Source organism: Colossoma macropomum, unplaced genomic scaffold, assembly GCF_904425465.1.
Source record: "Colossoma macropomum unplaced genomic scaffold, Colossoma_macropomum, whole genome shotgun sequence".
NCBI classification, from domain to species: domain Eukaryota; kingdom Metazoa; phylum Chordata; class Actinopteri; order Characiformes; family Serrasalmidae; genus Colossoma; species Colossoma macropomum.
Genome location: NW_023494799.1, coordinates 27,504,334 through 27,529,787, shown reverse-complemented (window position 1 = coordinate 27,529,787; position 25,454 = coordinate 27,504,334). Strand labels below are relative to the sequence as shown.

The following is a 25,454-nucleotide window of genomic DNA, read 5'->3' as shown; positions in this document are numbered from 1 at the left end:
TGCTTCTCATTATCCAAGTAATTTCCAAAAAACACATTCGGAGATGTTGAGGTCTGGGCTTTTGGGTGGCCAGTCTGTTGTTCACCAGCAGAGAACACCGGCAGCTTCTTTGTTTGATTTGCAACTTTTCCTTTTCTCAGTGAGGGCACTGTGTGTCCTTTCAGACCCATAGTATTGAGTGGTCTTCACACAGTGGAAAGATGAACAGAAACATCTATACATGAACAAGATCTACTGTGTCAGTAGTTTCTCCAGTCACGTGTGTTCAGTGACTTTTTTAAAAACAATTCTGAGTTCTACCAAAACAAGCAAAGATGTGTTGAAATTTGAGACTTCATGATGCTTCAAATCATTTTGTAAGGAACCATAAATGAATCAAACAAGGCCAGAGATTTATATCCCTAGTTGAAACACTTTCAACAGTTGGAGAAAGCTGCTGAAAGAGAGTGTCATGTGTGCTTTTTCAGTTGTATGTTCATATACATGCTAAATCCACTCAGTGCAGGATCCATTTCCAGTTGAAGCAGAAGGGCTTTGTTTGATACAGTTCTGACACCGTGTCCCTCTGCTATTTCCTGCAGAACTGTGGTAGCTCCAGACCGTCCAGCTCTGTCCACAGCTCTCGGCCAGGCAGCTCCCCTGTGCCCAGCACTCTGGGTGGGCTTGGGGTCGATGCCAATCAGCCGGGAAGCCTCTCCATAGACAGCAACAGCACCAGCCTGAGCTACAGCCATGAGAGTAAGTGCCTGGCTCTTACTTTAGCTTGTTACACTGCCAGAATTTGGAGTACTTTTTCAGTAAGAACCACTGTGTAGCATTTGTGCAAATTTTAGTGTGTGTGTGTGTGTGTGTGTGTGTGTGTGTGTGTGTATGTGTGTGTATGTGTATGTTGTTGAGAATGTGTGTATATAAAGCAGAGATTCTGATGTAGAAATCTGTGCTGCATTATGAGCTGAGGGAAAGCCTAGCAACTGGTAGAGGGGTGGTGAACTTCAGAATGACAGCTATGTTTTAGACTGTAACATTCTCCAGACACAGCAGACTGCGGGGCTCCACTCGCCTTTTCTGACCTCAACATTATTGGGTTGCATCACAGTAATTGGCAAGGGGCTATGTGCCAGTTAGCTTCTTTTCGAAAGAAGAGAATGACAGAACTTTTGAAAGCAGGGGCTTTGACGGAGAAAAATAACACCATTCGTTTTTGTGAAATATACCACTCCTAATAGCTTATGAATTTAACATAGCTTTCCAAATTGAGACTTTTATAAATTGAAGTATTAATAAACAAGGTCCTATCCACTAACTTTTCACACACTAACTGAGGTTAAATCTCATTTTTCAGTCATTGGAATGGAATCATCTACTGCTCTGTTCATCATTATGAACACATCCAACATTTCTTCCTGCAAATTAGTTGAAACCTATGACGTTAAAGAGTCATAGCATCACAATGCAATATTTGGTACATGTATCCTGTTGAACAAATAAGGTAGTGTAGCACATACGGTTGTGTGCAAACATTTTTGCGCCCTGGTCAAATTACATTTTGTTGATTTTCTAAGTAAAAATGTAAAAGTTTACACACCCTCTACAGAGAACACATTTCTGCACATTTCAAATAAAAAATGCTGTTGATCTGCTGCATTTAACATACTAAAAAAAACATTGAGCAAACATTATGGCACATCTTATATTTGTATAGTTTTATTTTTTTCCAAAATGTTAAACTCTGCAAATAAATAGAAATTGTGCACTAACATTTGCAGAACAATGCCTTTTTAAGTTTGTTTCCTGTAAAGGATGTGTTAACAACAAAACATGTACTTTGACCAACTGTGTTCAAGTGTGGCACCCCCCAGGGTTCAATTCTTGGGACCCTCTTATTTATCTTATTTATACATGCTTCCTCTTGGCCATATAATACAAGATTATCAGATATCTTACCAAAGCTATGCAGATGATACTCAGATTCACTTGGCCCTCTCCCAACCATGGTCCCCTTGACTTACTTTCTAAGTACCTTGAGCACTTCGCTAACTGGATGGGACAAAACTGTCTACAGTTGAATAAAGACAAAACAGAGATTATTTTATTTGGGAACAGCAACGAGAGGCAAAGACTAGCTGCCTATCAGGATTCAAGAGCCCTAAAATCTAAAGAACTAATATGCAACCTTGGTGTACTAATGGACTCTGATCTTAGTTTTAGCAGTCACGTCAATGCAGTTATGAAATCGGCATTTTATCACCTTAAGAACATCAACAAGATCAGAGATGTTCTGACCCAAAGCAGACCTAGAGAAACTGATCCATTCCATTATTTCTAGCAGAATTGATCACTGTAATGGTCTCCTAACTGGACTCCCAAAAATGACAATCAAACAGTTTCAGCTGATTGAAAATACAGTCGCCGGAGTTCTCACTAGGAGTAAAAGAAGGGAACATCACCCCCATTCCTAAGTCCTTACACTGGCTACCAGCTGTAACAGAATAGAGTTAAAGGTACTATTACTGGTCTATAAATGGCTTAATGGTGCAGGACCAGCATATTCATCTGATCTGCTGCAGCAATATGAGCCAGGCAGAACTCTCAGATCATTAGAAACTAGTCAGTTAGTCTTCCCGAAGATAAAACATGGAGAAGCAGCATTTAGCTACTATGCTGCTCTTAAATGGAACCAGTTGACAGAGTGTTAGAAGAGCCCAGACACTGGACCCTTTTAAATCTGGCCTGAAGATGTTCTTATTTAAGCAGACGTTCAGGTCAGTTTAAAACACTGTTAGTTTTTTTATTTTTAATTTGATTTTTAATTTCATGATTCTTCTCTTTTAAAATCTATTGTTTTAATCATGTTTTAATCAGGTTTTTAATTTCAATTCTCCTTTACCCACTTTTTAAATTACTGTATTTTATTATTTGTAGAGCACTTTGAATGACAGCAGAGTGTGGAAGGTGCTATATAAATAAACTTGCCTTGCCTTGCTTTTTTCATAGGACTTTATGTCCATTTCGGTAAGGGTGTAAAAATGCATTGATGCATTGTGATGAATCAATTTGAAAGTGGAGATTAAAATGTATAAATTTTGGAATACTTCATTGTAATCAGTTGTAGTAATATTCAGTTTAGTATTTGCTCATTTTTCCAGCAAAATAAAGTTCTTGTGCTATTTTCAGATGTAAAAATCTGAAAAGATAATTTCAAAACTATTTCTTGGGGGTATTTTTTTTTACATTTTTACATTAGACTTTGTCCTAAAGAAACATAATCAAATTGATCCCTTGTGAGCTCAGAGATTTGCACTCTTATTATTCAGTGTTTAAAATTAATATTTATGCAGTAACTGTGATGTTATGGTATTTTGTTAGCCTCGCTCGTCTATTCACAAAACTCACGTTACAGCTAGACACTATTGAAAGCTGATCCACAGAGCACCCAAGGAACATTGACTAAATTTCTCCAAACTTTACACACATTGATTTTTGGGTTTTGTGTGGAATGTTTCTTCAAACTCAACTGAAATATCCATTTGTTTCTCCATTAACATCTTTGTATATATATACTCAGTAGCTGATGAAGCATGGAACAGTAAATCAAAGACTAGAGGAAAAAGTACAGACACCCGCTGCTGGTGTTATCCAGCTCATTACTCTGAGGTGGCTACGTGTTCCTCTTAGTGCTACAGTAATGGGAATGCAAATTGACAGGAAACTTTTTTTTTTTTTTGAACAGATTGTATGCATATGCAGCAGGAACTGTTCTACTCACATGAGTGGTGCAACTAATCATGCTGACGAGACTGGGGCAATAATCCCATGCAACATGGGCTATGATTGAATATTTGTTTATAAAGCTGAGCAATTTTTCAAAGCAGTTAGCCAAGCTTTGGGTCTGGTGTACTGTATGAGGCACGTGAAAAGCTATAGATGCAATAAAGGGAAGAGCAATGAAAGACCCTACGCTGTAGGAAATAGCACTCAGCCATGTGTGTTGCGGTATCTCTGTACTGTGTATCGTGGTCCATATCGTTACTCTTATGGGTGAGGTCAAGTGCGAGTGTGAGAAAGAAATGCAAACCATCTGATAGCATTTTTGACTACTTCATGCTTTTAGCTCCTCCAAGACTACGCTTTGCATTGGCTGAATACAACACACTGTATGGTATGTTGTTCTGATCACAAATAAAGAGGGTAAGGACAAGTGCCTGTTGAGCTGTAAAAATGAGTTTGGGTGCAACATTGAAATAGAAGGAATGAAAAGGGACATTTCATTTCCTCCACTATATACCTTCTATTATCAGGTATGCATACATGTACTGAGATTGAAGGTTAAAGGTGACAGTGCTCATGAAGCAGGTTCCTACGAAGACTTTATCAGCACTCTCTTTCTGCTCTTTTTGCTTCTTAATCTTTTGACATTTTAAACAGACTCAAAATTCCTTTAACAAGTGATACAAATTTTACCTTTCCTTTAAGATGGACTGCATTGGTTGTCTGAAGATCAGTTTTTCAGTTGTTGGTGTGGAGACTTTGATGCAAACTGTCCATTTATGTTTAGCCCTTAGAAGTTGCAGTTATCACCAGCAATAACAAACCATGATTCGGTTCAAGTCAGTATTAGTTATTTCAGTCGTAGCTTATGGCAGCAAGTGGAGAAATCCAGTTTAAAGCATTGGTTCTGAAACTTTAAACTTCTGAAGAAAAACGTTTCATGCAGGATGAGCTATGCTACATGGCCAGAAATATATGGACCCTTCTAATTAGTTTGTTTGGCTGTTTCAGCCACACTCCCTGTTAACAGTTACGTAAAATCAAGCATACCGCTATGCAGTCTCCGTAGACAAACACTGGCAATAGAATGGGTTACACCTAAGAGCTCAATAACCTTCATAGGATGCCAGCTGTCCAACAAGTGAGTTCATCAAATTTTTACACTTCTAGACCTTCCAGAGACAAATGGCTGCTTAGATTCAGTGCAGGGAAATCCTAATAATAGTGTAACACATTTTATTTATAGAGCACGTTCCATACACAAAGCAGCTCAAAGTGCTTTACAATCAAACCGTAAAAATAATAATAAAAGCAAAAACAGCAAAAAGGAGAGAAAGAACAAATTGAAGAAAAATAAAATGACTGAAAAATAAAGTACTGCTACAGTGACATTCTAGAAAATTGTGTTTCTTCCAACTTTGTGGTAATAGCTTTGGAAAGTTTCCATGCACACAGTGAGGTTCATAAAAAGCATTCTGAAGTCCATACTGAGTGTGGTGTGGAAGAACTAGACTGGCCTACACAGAGTCCTGACCTTAACCCACCAATACCATTGGTACAAATTGGAATGATGACTGAGAGCCAGGCTTTGTTGCCCAACATCAGTGCCTGACCTTAGTAGTGCTCTTGTGGCTGAATGAAACAAATTCCTGCAACCATTTTCCAACATCTAGTGGAAATTCTTCAGATTCTGCAAATTGTGTTCAGATTCAAATTTCTGTATTTTGCTTGTTTTTCTTCTACTCTCTGCTCAGAAGTAGAAAAAACAACTAGAGCTTGTCAAAGAGTCTGCAATATAAGTCTGTTGAACTGAGTGAAATGAGCCTCTTCCCCCTTATTTGAGCAATTTACCTTTATCCTTATTTTTCTCCTCGGTAAGTATAGCCAGATAGGGCCTGGCCTTGGCAGTTGTATGCACTGAGGCTTTATGGCAGCTTTCTGACGTTTGGTAAAAATGTGGTTCCAAATCAGGTTGTGTTGTTGGAAGTGCAGGAGCAGAGCACTTGATTGGAACTTATTCTTGTAAATACTCAAATAAACAGCAAGCATAGCGCTTTGTCACTTGAGCAATTGTTTACATTCCTCTCCCAGTCCACACTAATGCTGGCCACGTTCTTGCTGTCTTTCTCAAATTCTTGGGTGGAAAAATGTACCCGTGTTATGAAAACATTACAGAATGGTTAAAAAAGGGAAAAGTTCAAGACCCTTAATACTCATTTGATTTGATGTTTTCTTTCCAATATCTCCTTGATGCATTTCTTTAATATAAATGATGTATATTTCTAATCATGCATGATGTCATTTTTTTTATAATGCATGTTTGTTGTGATGTTGTTGCTGTACGATGCACATTTATCTCAGTTCCGTTTGGAAGAAATTGTTTCTTTCGGTAAATGTGTTCTTTAGCTAAGAACCCAGCTTGGTGTGTTCTCAGAGCTAACACACCTGAATCAGCTTTTCAGCTTATTTCCAGGCCTTTCGTGACAAGCCTTTGAAAACACAAAGCTGTGCAGCTCTCTGAGACTCGGTAACCACTGCTGTACAAACTGTATTGTGTAGACTTTTGAAAAGATATCTGTTCATAACTCACGTGTGCGAGGGGCAATGGACGACAATGTCAGTGGTAACAGATTGGAAGGAAAGTTTAATTTATTTCTGCTTTGGAAGCTGGCTGCTTTATACATATGACTCTAGCTTTTGTGGTAGTGGGACCTATGATGGATGGCAGCCCTATGTAGTCTACCATTCTTTAGAGATATTTATTTATTTATGAATCTGTCTATTTATTCAGTCAGATTGCCCATAGCAGGTTTGCCACCATTGAAGGGTGGGCCACTGCCACCTGATATGTCCACCATCAAAGTTACTGTATTCCATGCCTCCCCCCACCAATTTCTGGCTAATGCCACTGTTGGACATCAGTGTGAGCCAATATTTTCTCTTCCAGCCTTAGGCTAACAGAAGCGATGGGTGACAGATTCAAGATATGCCCACTGTGACTTCTCATCTGTGGGTTCAGCCCTCCTCTCTGCCTTTACCCTTCTGCCTAATTGTTGACAGATGTTAGCAGAAAGGCGAGTACTGTATGTACTCACAAGTACTTCACATGTACTCATGTGTATGTATATTTGATTTTAAATTGCCCTTAAAATTCTGCCTTATATGTGAAATCTGCTCAGGCAAATATAAAAAGCATTTAGGCACTGCACTAAACTATGTCTGTACTGTGTAACTCTTGTTCGGTCCGATTTCTATATAACATTACCTTGAGATAAAACTGCCATTGTTGAAAGTTTACAAAAATATGCAGAGGTTTTTAACCTTAAAGGAATATTCCTTTATATTGTACAATAATATAATTCCTTTAGTATTGTACAGTTGATTACCATGGACAGTAGTTTGATGCATTTTCCTGTACTTTGAAAACAACTGAATACCCATTGATGTGAAATATACTTATTTTATTATTTACTAGAAGCCGCTGAATAGTGCATACATGCCTGAAACTTTTGGTGTTTAAAATTTGTGAGAACAGCCTTGATTATTTAAATTGTTGTTCTATAGTCATGTATTTCAAATGTTTATTCATGGAAATCAGAAACTACACAATTGCTGATTATAAGTGAGTTTCAAGTCAGATTGTTTTGTACAGGGAAATATGTAAAAAAATATTGTATATAGTAATCAGTGGGGTAAAAGTTAAACTTAACTCTTATACATAAATTGAATTCCCTTAGCCCATTTACAAAAATAGTTATTTAAAGAACCAAAGAACCATCCTTTAAAAAGTTCTTAGGGAACCAAAGGTGATTCCTTTTTTGGCAGCGCTCCAAAGAACCCTTTTTGACACCTTTGTTTTTAGAGAGACTATGCCACTGGACACTATAGGGTCTCTGTTTTTTTTCTCTTGGAGAATCCTCATTGATCATTATATCCATTAGGTATGGTGCTAGAGCTGCAGCCAGCTGTGCACATTTTCCTTTAGGAGCCCACCTCAGGTACACGCCTGTCGGTCATCGTTTAATCCCAGTCTCGACGCCAAATCAAGGTCTTTCAATCACTGGTCCTTGTCCCTTTAGGGGTGACCTCCTCTAACGCACCATGTCAAACCCCTGAACTCGGGAGGGCTCCACAGCCTGGTATGGGGGGATTGTGAAAGGTTGGTGAGGGGGTAACGGGGGGGAGTTAAGCAGGTACCATTGCAGAGAGGGCGTCCGGGGGTTGGGGCGGTTGACAGCGCAGGAAACCAATGGTGCATCAAGACACTTCTCCTCCAGCATGGTGGCCATAGATCAGAGAAGGGCTGCCGGAGGAGCGGCTGAGGGTGACAGGGGAATAACATCCCTTTCTCTTCAATCGACAGGGCCCATAACTCCTGCATCTCCAGGGACAGATTGAGAAAGGCAATAGCCAGGGGCTGTGAAGCAGGGATGCTTAGGAGAATTGAAAGTTAAAGAAGCAGAGGTGGAATATGTTTTTTTTTTCTTCTTCTTCTTCTTTTTCCCCTCTCTTTCTCTAATCCTCCTCTTTGAGGCTTTACAAAATGCTAACATAAAAACTAGCAAATCATTTGCCATTCTTGTTCCTGCAGTTGAGAGGATATTATCTTGATCCTGCCAAGTTTGTAATGCTGTTTTGATAACCAGACCGAAACTGTAATAAATGCATATGTAGATGCGTTCTACTGGAGAATGTTCCCTTGTTGGTAGCTCAGAGCAGACAATAGAGCCTGCAGGCATAGTGCTGTGTCAGAATCAGCGCTGTCTACACACCAGTCTCCCCACCCCTGAGAGGACAGCTTTTATAGCCTGATCAATTTCCCACTGGCTTATTGAATGTCTTTTAAATGGCTTTTTTATTTTCAATTATAACCCACTGTGTCTCAGCTGCCGCAATGGGCCAACATTTACACTGTGGGATAATTTAAAAGCCTATTTTAGAAAATTATGCATTTTTACATGCAGAATTTAAAATCCCCATCATGCTATTGTAACAACAATAAAACTGCATGGATTTCTGCATTAAAGCGGAAGTAGTGCATCAGAAAAAAAGAACTGTGCCAATAAGTACACATTTGTTGTGGTCTGACACATCAATTTTACCAGCACTCTCGAGCAGACAGATTTTGAGGTAGGCAGCCGGCATCGGCAGAGGGGGTAAAGTTTCAGCACTCATGGAGATTTATTGGTTATTAAATTTAACTGGCTTTTAGGTATTACCTGGTTGATGATGACAAACATAGACATGACTTCCAAAGGCATGAGAGGGGAGAAAGTGCATATAGTGATAAGCTTTGGGAAATTGATTCCTGAGGAAAGTTTGTTTGATGCATTTAGGGCTCTACTGACCCAACCCCTCCCTCCATTTCCATCTGTCTGTCCATCTTTCTCTCTCTCTCTCTCTCTCTCTTTCTCTCGTTCTCTCTCTCACCCTGGACGCACAAAGCAACCTGAAGGTGAAAGAAGTGCTCACTGGAGCTCATTGGAAAGTAGATGTGACAGTAAATTTTTCAGCCCCTCTCTTCCTCTCTCTCTCTTTCTCTCTTTCTCTTTCTCTCTCTCTCTCTCTCTCTCTCCTCCTCTCTCGCCTGAGATGGGAGATCTTGTTATAGCAGTCAGGATGAGAGGGGGTCAGGGCAGCGAGCCGCCGTGCCTGTTGATGATTGAGGAAAAGAGAAGTAAATTCATTCTGCTCGTGGCACTTTGTCAAGTGCCAGTAGCTTACCGTTGAGAGCCAGTCACCCATCACTGTGTTACGGCCTCAGAGGTCAGCCGTCGCCCATAAATCAGGGAGGGCGTTGCAGCAGAGCCGGGCAGAACCGCTGGAGCTATTGCCTGCACCCCCCACCCCCAAACCCACTTCCCCATCCCTGCCACATATGAAAAAGAAGCACAGTGAAGTGCAGGCCGGAATGGAAATGGCACTCAGTTCCTCACCACATGTTGCGGCCCCATAAAAAGACCACAGTATCAGTATCTCAGAAATAAATACTGTCAAAAATAGGGACTGATATGGTGCTTTCCTGACAATGATAATCAGTAATTAACACCTTGTAACTAATACCACCAACCAGTAATTTAATTTTATTTATCTATTTGCTTGTTTTTTGTTTGTATTTATTTATTAATTTTGCATTTAAAACATATTCATACTATAATCCATACATGAAGTGCAGTGCCAAGAACAACACTTGAGCAAAAGTGGAAAAAGTGTACTAATTTTTTCTGTCACTTTTTTGGGAGCTTGATCCCAAAGAACATAATTTTGCCAAGCTCTCTGAGTGAGCTCCGTAAGCACACTGATTGGCTAACTGTGTGTCAGTCGTTGCTCAGGCCGCCCTAACCTAGCCCTGTCCTTTGCTAAAACCTGCCCCAGAACACCAATTGATCAGTGATAGCTTTGCAACTGTAACTACGCACTCACAGTCAAACTCAGAGAGCTTTTGGGGAACTTGAATAAATCAAATACCAGATATCCCAATAGTTTGGTTAGGACAGTGAAAATATACTCCTTTTTTAAACTAAAGACAGAAGAAGAAAGATGCAGGATGTGGATTAAACAGTGTGGAACACCATATACTAATTAAATCTGAGAAAACTCTTATATAACACTTCTGATATGTGGCTAAGTTAGCTAACTAATATCAGCAATTCTGGCTGGCTGTCAGAGTCTCTCACTTTTAACTGGAACTAGTGTGATTTGTAGCTAAAACAAATACATAGGTTCTTGGCCAGATCTACCATAGGGGTGGCTTGGGCAACTGCCCAAGGGCACTCAAAGGCTAGGAGCAACAAACGTGTTGTAAATTTATGTTTGTTTCAAAATCTATTTACAGACCAAGCTAGCCAGTTTGTCTAATAATCCAGTTGTAAACGTCCAATGAGTGTTGTTGTTATTTAAGCCTCAAGTTTTGTGGCCAGCATTGTTTACGTGCTTAAAATAGGGGACAGATGATTGTTTTGGCATCCTCTTTGACATGGATTTTGATGTGTAATGATCTTCGCGAATGTCCTTTTGTCAGCATAATCTTGCAGGGCCTTAGCTGAGGGGCTTTGAGAATGAAGTACTGAAATTAGTTTCCAGTAAAACTGTTTCAAGGTGTGCTGACAAACACAATTTGTAAAACAGATAGTCTCGGTACAAAAAAGCTGCATTTGAAGCCGTTGTACAATACCTGTCACACAGGCTGCTAAATCTAGGCTGAATCTCACACGGCACTCTCTTTCCTATATAGTGCCCTGTAGTTAAGTATAGGTAAATTCTGAAATTGTGGATTCTACACCCAAATCGCTCATTGTTTGTCCAGTATAGAAAAAGGGTATTTGTTAGACATAATATGCACTGTTTGGGTGCAGGAACCAGTATTTTTAATTCTCATGAAGTGTATTATGTAGGAAACATGGAGCCATTTGCGATTCTGCCCCAGCATGGGGAAAAGGTGCTAGTAGAAATTGCCTAGAAATAAGCATTGTCATTGCGGAGGTAATTTGGGCAAAAAGGTTTTGCATTAAACAGTACTATGATGATTATGAAAAAGAAACATGAGTGACTTAACTCTTTCAGCAGCCCATGATTGGTTATCAACATTAACATACTCTAAAAGAGCTACATTTCTTGGTTGAATAAATTGCTATTCTTGATTATTATTAACATTAAGTTAAATTACTTATTGAAAAAATTGTGTATTTTATCATATTTATGATAGTGCCACCATTTCATAAAAGCAATAAGTCACTTGAGGCTGTGTGTTACAGTTAAGGTGGTTTTACTCTGCTTCATTTTGTGCCTAATAACGTATTTGCTGTGATAAAATCACTGTAATGCATGACCTCTTATGGCTTTTGCTTTATTTTTGTGACACTAAGGATTTTTTTCCTATATTGCTTGTGACTAAATATAAAAGAGAAATGTCTTTTTCTCAAATGAAAAGAATAAAAAAATAACTGGGGGGCTCCATGTTCCAAAATAAATCACCAAAGGTGTGAACATTGAATGGTGTAATTCTTGTACGTGTTTGGCCTCAAATGACTTTGGCAATAGGTTAGTGGAAATGCAATGTATGTGATTAGGAGAGTGTTATATTCCTAACATATGTTATTCTGTGCGTACATTAAATGAACATGAAGGAAAGCATAGGTTGAACAACATAAATACATTCTAACAGGCAATATCCACTGCAGTGTATTGTTAGTAAGAAACCCGCTCCTGAAAAAATCCAGTCTCTCCCCTTAATGTCCCTATCAGGAAGAGGAAACTTATAGAATACCAAATTATAGATATTAATCATTAGGTTTTTCTGTGTATCGACAAATAATATATCGGCTGCTGATATATTATGCATACTTAGTCAAAAGTGTCATCTTCTTTTTGCCTTCTTTCACTTGATTTGTTTCATTGTTTATTTGAAAGAGGGGCAATTAAGTGGCCTGTTTGTAGAAAGCTCCCTCATTCCAACCATGAAACGTACCCAGTTCCGTTTTAACGAAGCCCCAACCTCATAAGTGACAATGGTTTTGATTAGTCCTGATGAACCTCCTTAGAGTATTAATTAAAATAGCAGCAGATGTGCAGGTAGGGGAAAATCATTAGAAAGAGGCCCAGTATGCGGACACGTCTCGCTCTCCCAGCATGCAACATGCATGCATGGCAAATAGGACACCTGAGAGAGAACAACCTTACAACTTCATCTTATGGAGGAAAAAAAGAAAACAGCGACAAACCATGCAAACAAAACACGAGCCAGCATGTGTGTTTTCACGTGTCAGCCACTCTGTGTCTGTATGCCTGTGAAAAGACGTTTTTTTTGTCCAGGGTTTTATCTCTCTGTCTTCATTTTTTTCTTTTGCCTGGCAATGAAGGCATGAGCTGTGAAAGAGGATGTTAGTTTTTCCTGCTTAAGCTCTGTGGATCTTTCTGCTTTCTGGACAAGTTTCGTAGCTGCCATCGCATTTTTTGAAAAATTTCAAGAGGCAGATTTCCCGCTGCCACTGGCAGAGAAGACTCCAAAGCAAACAGCAAACGAACGTCAGCCGAAAGGTCTCTTGTTTTTGTAACGGTTGATTGCTGTTATAAAATGATCAATATCTCGTGCGGCCATGTGCTAACATTTTGCTAGGAAAGGAGGAGAGAGAGGTAAGAAAGAGGATCTGGTGCTTGAGCTGCTGCTTTCAATATTCTCTCCTATTAGACTGTGATTATCCTGCAGGGCCTGGCTTGTCTCAGTGTGGGAATGAAAGAGGGCAGGCCAAGAAAACATGGCTGAATATTTCCAAAAAGTAAAAACTTCCTGACCTGTCTTTTTGCCATTTTTTTCACTTGCATTTCTTCTGTAAATTTGATTTAGTTTTAAAACTTTTTCTTACTGTTCTCATCGATGCAACATGCATAGTATGCACAACAATGCAAAATTCAGAGTACAGCAGTGCAGAATGACCACTTATGGAGAGTTTTTATTTTATTTAATTTTTTAAAATAAGTGTAGGGCATAAGTATTTCTCCTCCGAGCGTGTTGAACCAATCACTTTGCATTGATAGCAGTTCTGAGGAAGCACATGCTGGCCTTCATGCACTTGGTGCCTAGCTAGCGAGTGAAATTTGACATGACTAAATAATAATAATAATAATAATAATAGTAATAATAATAGAGGATACAACAAAAACAAGATGCTTTTCTGAAGTTTTTTTTTTCTAAAGAAAAAACTACAGCAGCTTGTGAAACATTTTCAGTTGCAAGATCTCTGTCAAGATGTTGACTTTGGATAAAACTGCTTAAATATTACAGGTCCCAAGCCACTAATGAGGATATTGACAACTGTTTTGCCTTTTGAAAACATGCTCCATTTCCCAAACAGCTTCTTTAAAGAAACAGATTAAAAAGAATGTCCAGAAAAACTGCCTGCTGAGTCTAAAAGGGGCCTTTTGTACTATACACACTTCAGCTGTTGCCCATGTATGATGTTGCCCATGTATGTAATCAGAATGGAGGGAGTACAACTTATCTAGAGCAAACATATTTGGTTTCTTCTGTGAAATTGTTTGCAACTGCATGTTTTCTGCCTCTTTTAGGACAAGACATTTGAAATTAGAGCTGTAAATACTGATCAGCCTTAAAGTGAAGTTGGTTTCTCTCCCTGCTACCGCATGCCATATATTTTGCTCCTCGGCAGACATTTTTAAAAGAAGCTGCCTTCCACCAGTTTGTCATTTAGCAGTTGCATTACAGAGATTTTTCTGCATGTTATTTCTGTACGTTCTGAATTCTTGACAACTGTTGCGACTACAAGATGTTTTTTTTGTAGCTCATGTTTCATTTAGGGCCAAATGTGAACTTAATATCTGAATGTAAACATATTTAGGAACATATATTTAACAAAAGGTTTGAGGTCAGATAGTGTGCTAGTAGTGTAAAGAAAGAGGGTCAGATTTAATTCATTTCATTAGCTCGCACACTTCAAAGAGAATTCAGCAGTATGTATGTATATAAAAAAACACTGTATGGAGTCTTTAACTCACCTCAGTTTAAAGTCTCTTTTGCATGGAGACACACGCTCACGTATACACATAGTTGAGGGAGGCCTGCCACCTCAGAGTGATGGACTCCTTGAATCCACTGACCTTTCCACTCTGGACGTCTCCTCCTCCCTCCATCTCATCCCTCCTTCTCTCCCCATGTAGATGAGACAGAGAAGGATGAAGATATTTCTGATGGGGGGCCATTTCATGGAGCCACACTAAATAGGTTCTGGCTATGCCGGCCCACCCTGCTCTGCAGAAGATTAATTCTGACACAGGGCACTTTCAGACCATGACAGTTGTCAAAGAATTCAGGACTTGACAGGGCCAGAGTGTGTGTGTGTGTGAGGTGTGTGTGATAGAGAGTACAGCAGGGATACTGGTACAATGTTTAGCCAAATGCAACAGTACTCATACTGATGCATTTTCAATGCAGGTGCCTTGTCAAATATTTCTGACTGCAAGTTTATAGAAAGTAAGTTCCATGGTGCGGTCAACAAATCAACTTAAAACAATTTATTTACTGTCTAGCATCTATATTCTTGCACAGCATTAAGGAAATCCACTAATCGAAGTCTAATAATTTGTGATTTAACCCTCTGGGATCCACAAACATGCCCATGTGCAAAGTGTTTCTCCATCTGCAATTTGTATAAAAAATGACCAGTGGACATTCAGGAATTCACTAAGGAATGACCCATTACATCGGAAAGCCTTCATTCTTCATTCGGTCGCCATCAGAGATACATGTGAAATGGTGTGCAAAAGGTTTACAGCCACTGAAGTTGCTGCAGTGGTTTTGGAAAGTATCAGTGAAATAATGAAACATTTTGATATGAAACATATGGGTATCATATTATATGCAAGTGAAATTGCCCTCAGACCCCAGAAGGTAAGAATGATATACTTACTAAGGGTGTAAAAGATGCATCAATGCATTGTGATGCATTAGTCTGAAGGTGGCGATTCAGAATGTTAGAATGTATTATAATCAAAACAGTAAAAAATTGAGAGACTTGAGATTTTGATATGAAGCATCTCTTAAAGAATCATAATCAAATCGAATCATTGTGATAAAAGAGATTTACAGTTTTAATATCTACATTATGGAGCTGAAGAAGGATAGATAGTCGCCGTGCTGTGGTTTTATCCTTTTTTGCGTTCAAAGTGGTTCCGTGTTTGTGCATGTTTGTATAGCGTTGTGTATGAACAGAAAAATAAACCACTAACATCTTTTCCCTTTGCTACAGACAGAGATTTATTTTGTATGGCACCGTTCCTAGAATTTGGCAAGAAAAAGGCTGATAATTTACCCAGCACTTATTTTTTACAAATCTTTTAGTCTTTAATGGCTTTATGGCTTTATGGCTTTTTAGGCTTTATGATTTCAAAAATCATATTTTACATACAGTGACATTATGAATCTTTGAAGCTTTTTAGAACATGAAAAATGTGTGCATGGTACTGTACAGTTAAGTCCAAGTCACAGTTTAATAAGGTCTTAGTAAATTCCAAGTCATGATGAGTAGGACAAGTAAATTGCCTTTGCCAGTTTACTTTCAAGTTAAATCCTGTCTTGGTGTTTTACTGGGGTGAAAATTATATCCACTGCGCTGCATTCTTAGACATATCTGATTGGTTTACAGCATTTCCAATATACCAAAAAAATCCAAGAATTTTTAGAGTTTACCGCTTGTTTCTGATAATTAATATGTACAAAAACACTCACCCAAAACCCAAAATAAAGTAAAGCAAAATGTTGGAGGCAGAAAAATCTGCTGTATTGATGTTATTTTTTAATAAAATAGTACTCCCTTACAGTTTTTCATAAGGGAGGAAAACTACACTTTTTTGTTGACAGTATAATTAGACTGAAGTTCACCAGTTCACAAGAAGAAACTCATTCCTTGAGCAGTGTGAAACTAGACTGAGTAGTGTGTCTTTAGTTGATCAGACAGGACCAGACATCCAATAAATGCAACTTTTATTCAGGAGTGTTGAAACCCATGTTAATCTTAATCTGTCAAGTACCTCACCCACTGCAGTATACATTGACTCAGACAAGCAATAGATTTATTGACCCAAGAATTTGGGACTGAGTCCTCTGTTATCTCTCATGTATTAGGATCTGCACAATATGAATAGAATTTTTATAAAGTGATTACAATCCTACATAAAGCACACAACTGAACATTCAGTGACTTGTTAGTTACTCTTTTGCATATTGAAACCTTCTGCAATGTAAGTATTGCAAAGATTATAAGGCTAATGTCACTAGCAAACACAAGTAGTCACCAAAATCTTTTTTATAAATACATGCCCAAAATTTCTCTCAACCTGCTGAAACTGCATCTTGGTGTTCAATAAGGTCATACAGATTTGTCAGTGTGGTTTGTGGCACAGTCTGCCTTACTGTGTGCTATAAAAATGAACAAAACTTGTAGCTTGTAGCTGATCCCTACAGGCAGCCACTTTAGACAACAGCTGTTGTGCCAAATTCTGACTCCCACGCAAAATCCCCTTTGTGTGCATGCACGTCATACAGGCATATAAATGCTACATATTATGTTTACTATTTCTCTTGTTTGTGTTTCTAAATAATATTCTGTTTATGAAAAATCCTTAACCTTTGTTGCTAAATATGGATACTAAAATGCAATTGGGATTACCTAAAAAGGTTGTTAAATTGGCTGCTAACTAAATTAAAAAATTATTTTAGGGTTAATTCTACAAATTTCTCTTCTGAAAACTTAATAGAATAAAATAAGTAAACTTGCTTACAACTTTGTTATTAAGTATACTGTTACTATTTACAGTGTAGTTACTGTTCTGTTTAGGAATCTCAAACAATTTCATTGCAACATATTTAAAGCATACTTGTTAGCATTGTTGGAGATGAGGATGTCTGTGTGCTTCAGCCTTCAGATTGTTTTTCTGGCTTATGTGACCCTGTGATATTCCACAGGACATCTTTCCTTCCCTTGTGTCCATGGCAACCTAGAAGAAGATCCCACTTTTCGTGCCAGTGGCATCCACATGACTGGACAGGTGAGTCTCACTGATAAAATTTCTGCATGAAATTTGACCTGTAGCTATTTGTAGTAATTAAAACATTCATACTGTTTTTACATTCATATGCATTTTAAATGTCTCTATAAGTAATCAGGTTTAACACCCAGTGGGTTGTTATTTTGGACAAGTGTTCTCTTATGGTCAGACTTGCATGTTGTGAAATTGTCAAAGGCAGTGGCCCTCTGGTGGCCATCAGCATAAAAGAACTGTGGTACTAGCTCAGTTCGTTCTTATTTTACCCAACCAGCCACACTTTTAACTAACACTGATTTACCAGACACATCCCTTCACCCTGTTTTGTTCTTTTTTTGGGTGGTCCCCATCTACTCTGTAATGTGAAGTTTTGAGCATTGCTTTTCTTTCTGTTTGGGGTGGTGGATCGAAATGCAATACCTAAGTATATACAGTTTAGTTCAGTGGAGGTTTTTACATGGAAATTGCCGGATTCCCAGAGGTGTGAATCAATTTGAGGTGTACACAGTGTGGGAGGCTTCTCCCTCTGGCCAAGGTCACAGGACTGGGGGCAGGCAGAGATGGAGGCGGGGCTTAGAGTTGATTGGCACTCACTGGAGCACGCACTGGTGATCTGTGCGAATCGTGTGTTGTGTCACAAAGCGACAGATCCCCACAGAACTGCTGATCATTCTCAGCTGCGCTGAACTCCTGCAGAACACCAGGCTGGCCCTGCAGTGTTTGGTGTTTTCATTCATTTAAATTGGTCCAGTGCAGAAATCTCCACATATTGATCCCATTTGACACCAAGATCCACATACACATCTAATTTAGGCCTTCTGTGTCCTTGATGATTCAGTGATTACTAAAGCCACATTTACAATCACACAATTATTTTATATGAAATGCTGGTTTATAGCATGTCTTATGATTTAGCTGATTTTCATTAGGAGTCCTTAATCAGCAAAAATGCAGTAAACATATGGTTAGAATGTTTACAGCAAAAGTTTTTGAAAAAGTTTCAGAAAAAGAAATTGTACAGCCCTAAAGCAGTGCTAGTCATTTGGACTCATAATAGAGACGACCTGCACTCCTGACTTAAAGTACTGATACTGTACTGTGCAAGTCAGAGACTATTTAATTGATTTCCAGTAAAAATACCTATTATATATTCATATGCCAGTGTGTGTATATATATATATATATATATATATATATATATGTATGTATGTGTATATATATATATACATATACATATATATATATATATATATATATATATAAGTGTGTCCACACTTTGCCTTTATTACTGCTTCCATTCTGGGAGTCTTGTTTTCAGTTTTTCAAAGAACGCTGCAGGGATATTTTTCCAAACACTTCTAAAGTCTTAGAAGTTGGTTACGTGTGTAATCCCAAACACATTCAATTAGATCTGGGCTCTGGGTGCCCAGTCTGTTATTCTGAGAACACAAGCAGCTTCTTTGTTTGCTCTGCTAGTTTTTGTATGCTTCTTTTTCTCAATAATGGATCTTTGACAGCTACACATCCTTTCAGACTTTCAGAAAAGGAAATGGAAATTAGTATGGAGATGGAATCTGATGGAAATGAAGGACAGTGTCTTTTGCACAGTCCAGTATGTGACCATGTGATTGTAATGAGCAGTTAGATCTAAATTCTTCTGACATGTCGTAGAAAGACACTACCAGAGCAAAAAATTACAATTGGGCCATAAGGTTCATTATGTAAACATTACAAACAGTTGATTACCTTTTAGGGCCTTACCAATAATCTAATACAGGCTGAACTGGTAAAAAAAACCTTAGTTAAAAATGAATAAAATAAACACACCTACCTAGATTAAAAATAAAACTGTTAATATAACTGACTTAAAGTGACTTAAAACATTAAAAATATATTGAAAATATGGATTGAACTGAACAAAGCCTCGAAGAATTCTGTGAAGCTCCACCTCTGCGTTACAGTATTTGTATCATTTAACACTTTTTGAAATTCTCCTGTGTATTAGAGGAAATGTGACAGTTGACAGCTGACAATGGTATCTGTTAGTAAAGCACTGTTTAAAATGATTTCATATCAATCAGCAGATGTTATGGGTTATCAGAATTTCTAGCAGCAGTTATCAGCCCTTGTTAACTTTGTCTTATTCACCTAAGTTAGACAGAAGGGCAAGCTACTATGCTGTGGAACGGAGTGAGTGCTCAGCTTCCCCACACAAGGTGACCCCACAATCATAGCCTAGCATGGACTTTTGGGCTCGCAGGGTTCTCTGTGGACTTCCACCAGTGAGCTGGTGTGTCAGTCACTGAGGGAGTTGCAGGGCTTCCTGTTTTGGCAGTGTGCGGTTACACATCCTGGCAAGGGACCTGCTGTCAGCCACAGGACCTCTGCTGGCTGGCTGTCTCCCACTCACACACACACATTCGCTCACACTCACTCTCACACACACGCACAGTCTCCCTCTCCCCCACTGGGATCTCCTGACTCGCAGGCTTGTTACTCACCAGCGGAGGTGCTGCACTAATTCCTGTTCTATTTCACACCTGCACTGTGCTGTCAGAGCTGGCTGCCCGGCCGCACGAGAGGTCCGCCATCACATTCAAATGTGGACAAGAGAGAGAGATACCAGAACTTCTCTTGACATGAGAAAAATCAGCATTGAATGGGATGTGCATGTTTTTCCCATTCAATATACACAGTTTGTGGCCAGCTCTTCTGTGACCTGAAATGTTCTTCTTCAAGATCACATAAGCTCTTGACTGATATTTAGCTAATCCGATATTTAGCTCATCCAATATTTGACCCAATATTTTGATCCCTGTTTAGCCCATCCAATATTTACCCCAAAACTTAGCCTATCCAGTAAGGTAGTCTAATATTTAGCCCATATAATGTTTAGCTTGATATGTAGCCTGATATTTAGACCATCCAATTCATCAGTTATCAGTTAATGCATCAGTAAGGGTGATTATGTACAGTGCTCACATCCTGTGAGAAATTCCCACACAATCTGCTGAAAATAACTTTTACATAAATATCACAGTTATAAGGAAAAACACTAAATGCTTTAAGACCCAAGTGCAACTCAGCTCTCTTTTCCCAGCCTCTTTGAAGTGCTGCCCGCTTGTTGCTATTGTCCCTTATAAAACAATTCTCATTGAATCGCGGCCATGTTGTCTTTTGTTCTGGAGATGCGGCTGGCTGTCCTAGGCCCTGTCGTTAATGTGCCATCGCAGCAGCTCACATCCTCGTTAGACACGGTTGCTGATGTTATTTCCTGCGGCTGGGGGGCACTGCCGGCAGGACACTTGCTCCTACTAATCTTTCAGCGTAGGGAGGAAGAGAGCAGTGCAGCGGTGCGCTTATGTCACGCTGCCCCAGCCACCTGAGTCCCTGTGACTAAGGCTGCGGCAGGAAGACGGGCGGACCACCAGCGCAGGCTGCTTTATTTACGCAGAAATGTTTTGGAAGATTACCATGCGAATGTGCTGTGTATTGCTGGGGCAAAACCTTTTACCATTGCCGTAGCAGGTTTTTAACCACTTAAACTGCAGTGGCTTGTATCTGAGCCCACACTTTCAGAACTTACATATTAGTTTCATAGTACTTTATAGTTGTGTATAGTCACTGAATAATAAGTCTAAAGATTAATAATTGAATAAGACTTAAGATTAAGAACAGAATAATGAGCCTAGAGTGCTTAAACTAATCGTAAGACTTAGTATTCAGTGATTAAATTATTCTTTAACTACTACAAATTAAATACACAGTTCTGTAGTTTTGATAGTGAGGACTTGAAGCTACCCTGGCAGTTTTAATCAGTTAAAGAATGCACTTTCTCTGCCGTATGGTGCAGTTTTAGAGGAGATTACTGTTAGGAGAGAACAAGAGAACTTGTGGAATTTTTTCACAATAGATAATTTTTTTCCTTCTGTCTTAGTACACTATCAGGAAGGCTAAAATATAAACTTGGATAGGTCACCGTGCCCTCGGTGCCTGTGTGTTTTTGTGAATGAGTGTGAAATACGGGGGAGATAAAAAACCAAAGCAGGAGACACTCATCCTGGTGTCACCAGCGTGGAGACAAAATGTTAATTAATCATCAGAGCGGAATCCCACACAGAGACGCTCATCTCCCCAGGCCCCGCCCCCCTCACCCCTGCACCACTGGAATGGCGGTGTGTGTGTGTGATGGACATTTCCGCTCATGGCGTGGGCGAATTGGAGAGTGACACCCACTTCCACTCCCACTAGAGAGGAAGTCCCTATCAGAACACAACAGGAAAGGAAAAAAGGAAAACAAGCTGACATCTTTTCGGTCATGAAATCACTTCCTACAGGCCCTGTGTTGACCCCAAGCTTTGGGCTTTAAAGCAGGTGACCCTTGACATAGCTAGAGGGGATCAGCAGATCGTACCATGTGAAACTCGTGTTTTTATCAGCAGAACAAAGCATGGTCATTAAATAATTTTGAGCGTACAAATATAGAAATAATTATTGGATGCTTAACCCTGTTATTTTTAATTTAATGATTAGATGAGGTTTTGGGAGAAATGAATGTCATCATCATCATATCATCATCTTTCTTCATATAAGTTAATATTGAAAGATGAAAGATGACATATGCAGTCTAGCTTCTAGAAAGCTTTTCTACATTGTTCATGTTGCTAATAGAAGTTGCCTCCTTTTCTTATGACAAAAGTCTCAGGACTAGACTGGCCACATAAACAAAGAGGCAGTAAATTGATGCTCATGTATTGTAACTGACAAAGAAAACATAAAAAATTACTTAAGGTACCATTACTGTTCAGAGCCTTCTTAATAATTGAAGCCCTGCCATTTGCAGATAAACTATACTTTTTATCTTTAAAAATGTTATAACATATGGCCTTGAATATCAGATGCTGGGTGATACATAGTAAAACATCAACATAAAAATACTTAAAGAATTGTATTATGCATTTCTCAGAAGGATTCACTGAACAAGTTCAGAATCTTCTCATTACTGTTCAATGGATTCATTGAAAGGAAATGCAGAGGCTTTTAGCAGCTAATGCTAGTGAAAGGAACATCACAGTTTGTCCTTTATCCTTGTAAACATCTTTGCCGTTAGTCAATTATCAGTGTCCATTTGAGAAATTGATCTGTGTCCACCATATGGAGCAGTCCACAACACTAAAAAAAAAAAGAAAAATAAAGACCACTTCCTTCCATCCTGCAAGCATTTTCCTGTTTACCTCGAATTGCAGGTCACGAGCTTGAGATAAAGCCATTAAATGTGTAGTACACCAACCTGAACATGACCTCTTGTTCATTACGTGTGCCATTTGTCTGCATTAATTGAGTTCATGAAAATTCCAAAGGACTACTTCTACAATTTTCACTTTTTTACAAACCTTATTTTTTCTGTTCATTTAAAAATGGAAAAAATCTGATGGCTCAGATTTATTTGAGTTGCTTAAATGATTGAATAACCGGCTCTACAATTGATTAGCCTGGTCAAATAGATGAATGTTTTATTGAAAATCTATGTAGTTGTAGGGTGCTGTTGGTCAGCAGTGTGGAGAGGCTAGCAGGAGTTTGTGGCGGTAGAGAACCGCATTAGATCTGAGATGAGACTCTCTGTCAGCACACTAATAATGTGCCCTTGCCCCAATTTCAGCCTGACATATATATATCTGAAGAGACTCACCCTTTCTGATCTCTCCATGTGTGTCAGACACCAACACAAAAGCCCTTTGTCCAAATGTAAGGGAGTTTTTTTGCACGTATTGTATCCACTTTGCAAATTTATCATATATATGACGTCTGTCCTTTTACAGAGTGAAGTAGTGGTGGACAGTAGTATAGACAAGACCACTAGAGGTGAGTCTGACCTCGGCATGTCAAGTCTGAGTTAAGACTAAGACCTGGTAGTAGTCGAGTCTGAGTCGAGACCGAGACCAGATTACGATTTTAATTGCTCATTGTACATTCATTGTCATTCATTATACATTATATATATTAATAAATCATATTATATTTATATTATGTAACGTGTAACATTTAATAATATATAGCCTAAAAATATCATTAATTATTAGTATTATATTACAGTCTGCCTTTGCATTGTAACTTTTAGAAGCAAATGGTCATACGATTATTCTCTATCCTTCTCTAAAACGTATGCAGAAGTCACTACCTACAGTCAATTGAGTATAAACCAAAGAGCATGCATCCATTTTTTATTATTACATGATAACATAGTAATAATAACACTATGCTCTACCCACAGGGGATGTTTGAATTTTGGAACTGATGAATGTAAACACATAAATAATACCTAGTCATGGAAAGATTGATTAGATCCTCAACTGGTAGCGAACACATTTTATTTGAACTTATAAAGGAAGTTTTATTCTCTTTGAAGATTTTGTTGATATTCAATAATAAAAAAAAGTTCAGTTCCAGTTATCTCAGATGAAGGCACTGCATTCGGCTGGTCTCGAGAACAGTTTACAAGTCCACTTTACCCCGAGACTAAGACAAGGCTGAGTCAAAATGATGTTGAGACAGAGGCTAGACTTAAGTACTACATTACTAGTGGTCAATATGACAATGTGTTATCATTGTCATGACAATATAGTCTTTTAAACCTCAACATTTCAGTCCTAGCAGTGGCTACATTTGCTCATACCTTTACAAAGTGTCTGTGTGTGTGTGTTTTTGTGTGTGTGAGCATGCATGTGTGTCTGGACGTGGTGATTGCTCTTTCCCATCACTGTATTGCACTCCGTAGTGTACTCTACATGTTGGTAGTAGCAGTTCCTGGTTTGAAGCCTTCACACTGGGGAACTGCAGTCCATCTGTGGAAGAGTATTGATCTGATTTAGCTGCTTCAGCTGTAGACCTCTGCCCCTACTCTTCTTCCATGTGTTGCTTTCAGGGATCAGAATCCTTTGCTTGAACGATAGGCTTTAGCATGATAAATCAAATTGCAAAACTGGCCTCGGATCAGCACTGGTTTCTGTCTGTCTTCAGTAATACACTAACTCGACTACATTCTGTTTGAAGATTTAACACCCATACCTCCTGAAGAAGTTCTGGACTTATGAACCACTCTATATGTTATTATGACAGGTCTCTGTTGAGATTATCCTGTTGCATTTTAAATTTAGCAAGTGTGAGACAGTCTATTTTTTTTACTGTATCTCCTCTGAATTCTCCTCAGAAAGGAAAGCAAACTAGCAAATGGAAAAGTCCATTGCCAAAAGCCAATTGGCAAAGAAAATCTCAAAATAAATATTGGATCTTAAATCTTGAATTTTGATGCAGAAGCCATCATTCAACTTTTTAGCGACAAATTTTAATATTAAGATTTGTACAGTCCCATATCATACACGTTAAAAAGCCAAAATGGTTGGGCCACATTTTAAAGTTAAAATTTTCTTCTTTATTTTTGCACCGGAGCTACAAAACTAATATAAGATGTAGTGGGAAATTATAGCCACTGTGCAAACCGCATGCCGAAATCATCACAAATGTGCCTCAAACTACAACAAGCTGTCTAAAAATGAACAAAAATGCATAGCTAAAGCAGTAGTAGAAGCCATTTTTTGAAACCTCAATAATGCATGTTTGTATATACCTAAGCCTTTTACCTCCAGTGCAAAAATAAGAAGCACATTTTGGTCACTAAACACTTGTTGGCTGATCAACTACATTTGGGATAATAGGAAACTTGTGTACATTTGATTTTTAGCCAGAATTAAAGCCTCCTATACAGCCAAAAACATTTCTCTAGAAATCCAAAGGCAATATTGTTGAGCATGTATGACATATCCAGTGGCAGTGCCAGCGGGGGTGGAGTGGACAAGCCTGACACAGGTCAACGACAGCTTGACAGGCTTGGCCTGTTCTCTCTGCAGGTGATGAGATCCAGCCTGGTTCTCCTCTGCAGGCTGGAACATATGCAGGTCCCTGGAGCTCCTTCCACATTCTCTTTGATGGTCTGGGGCTCCGGCCCGTGTGATGTGGCTCGTTTTTTTTCCAAGCGTGTCATGTTCGTTTGGCACGCACAGGCCTCTCTGATATCAAGTGGCTTCTGTCGGGAAGCCACCGCTGTGGTGGAACCGCATGGTCTCTAAGGAGCT

The 25,454-nt window shown here is 38.9% G+C and overlaps 1 protein-coding gene across 2 annotated transcripts in view; it reads left to right on the top strand.

Moving 5' to 3' along the window:
• The window catches only part of LOC118818853 (adhesion G-protein coupled receptor D2), a 67,717-nt gene that overhangs the window by 36,857 nt on the left and 5,406 nt on the right, over nucleotides 1-25,454 (top strand). For both annotated transcript variants that reach the window (XM_036586364.1, XM_036586363.1), the window contains exons 23-24: nucleotides 582-738; nucleotides 17,246-17,328. In XM_036586364.1, coding sequence (XP_036442257.1) covers nucleotides 582-738; nucleotides 17,246-17,328 — 240 coding nt within the window. The remainder of the gene's footprint in view (nucleotides 1-581; nucleotides 739-17,245; nucleotides 17,329-25,454) is intronic.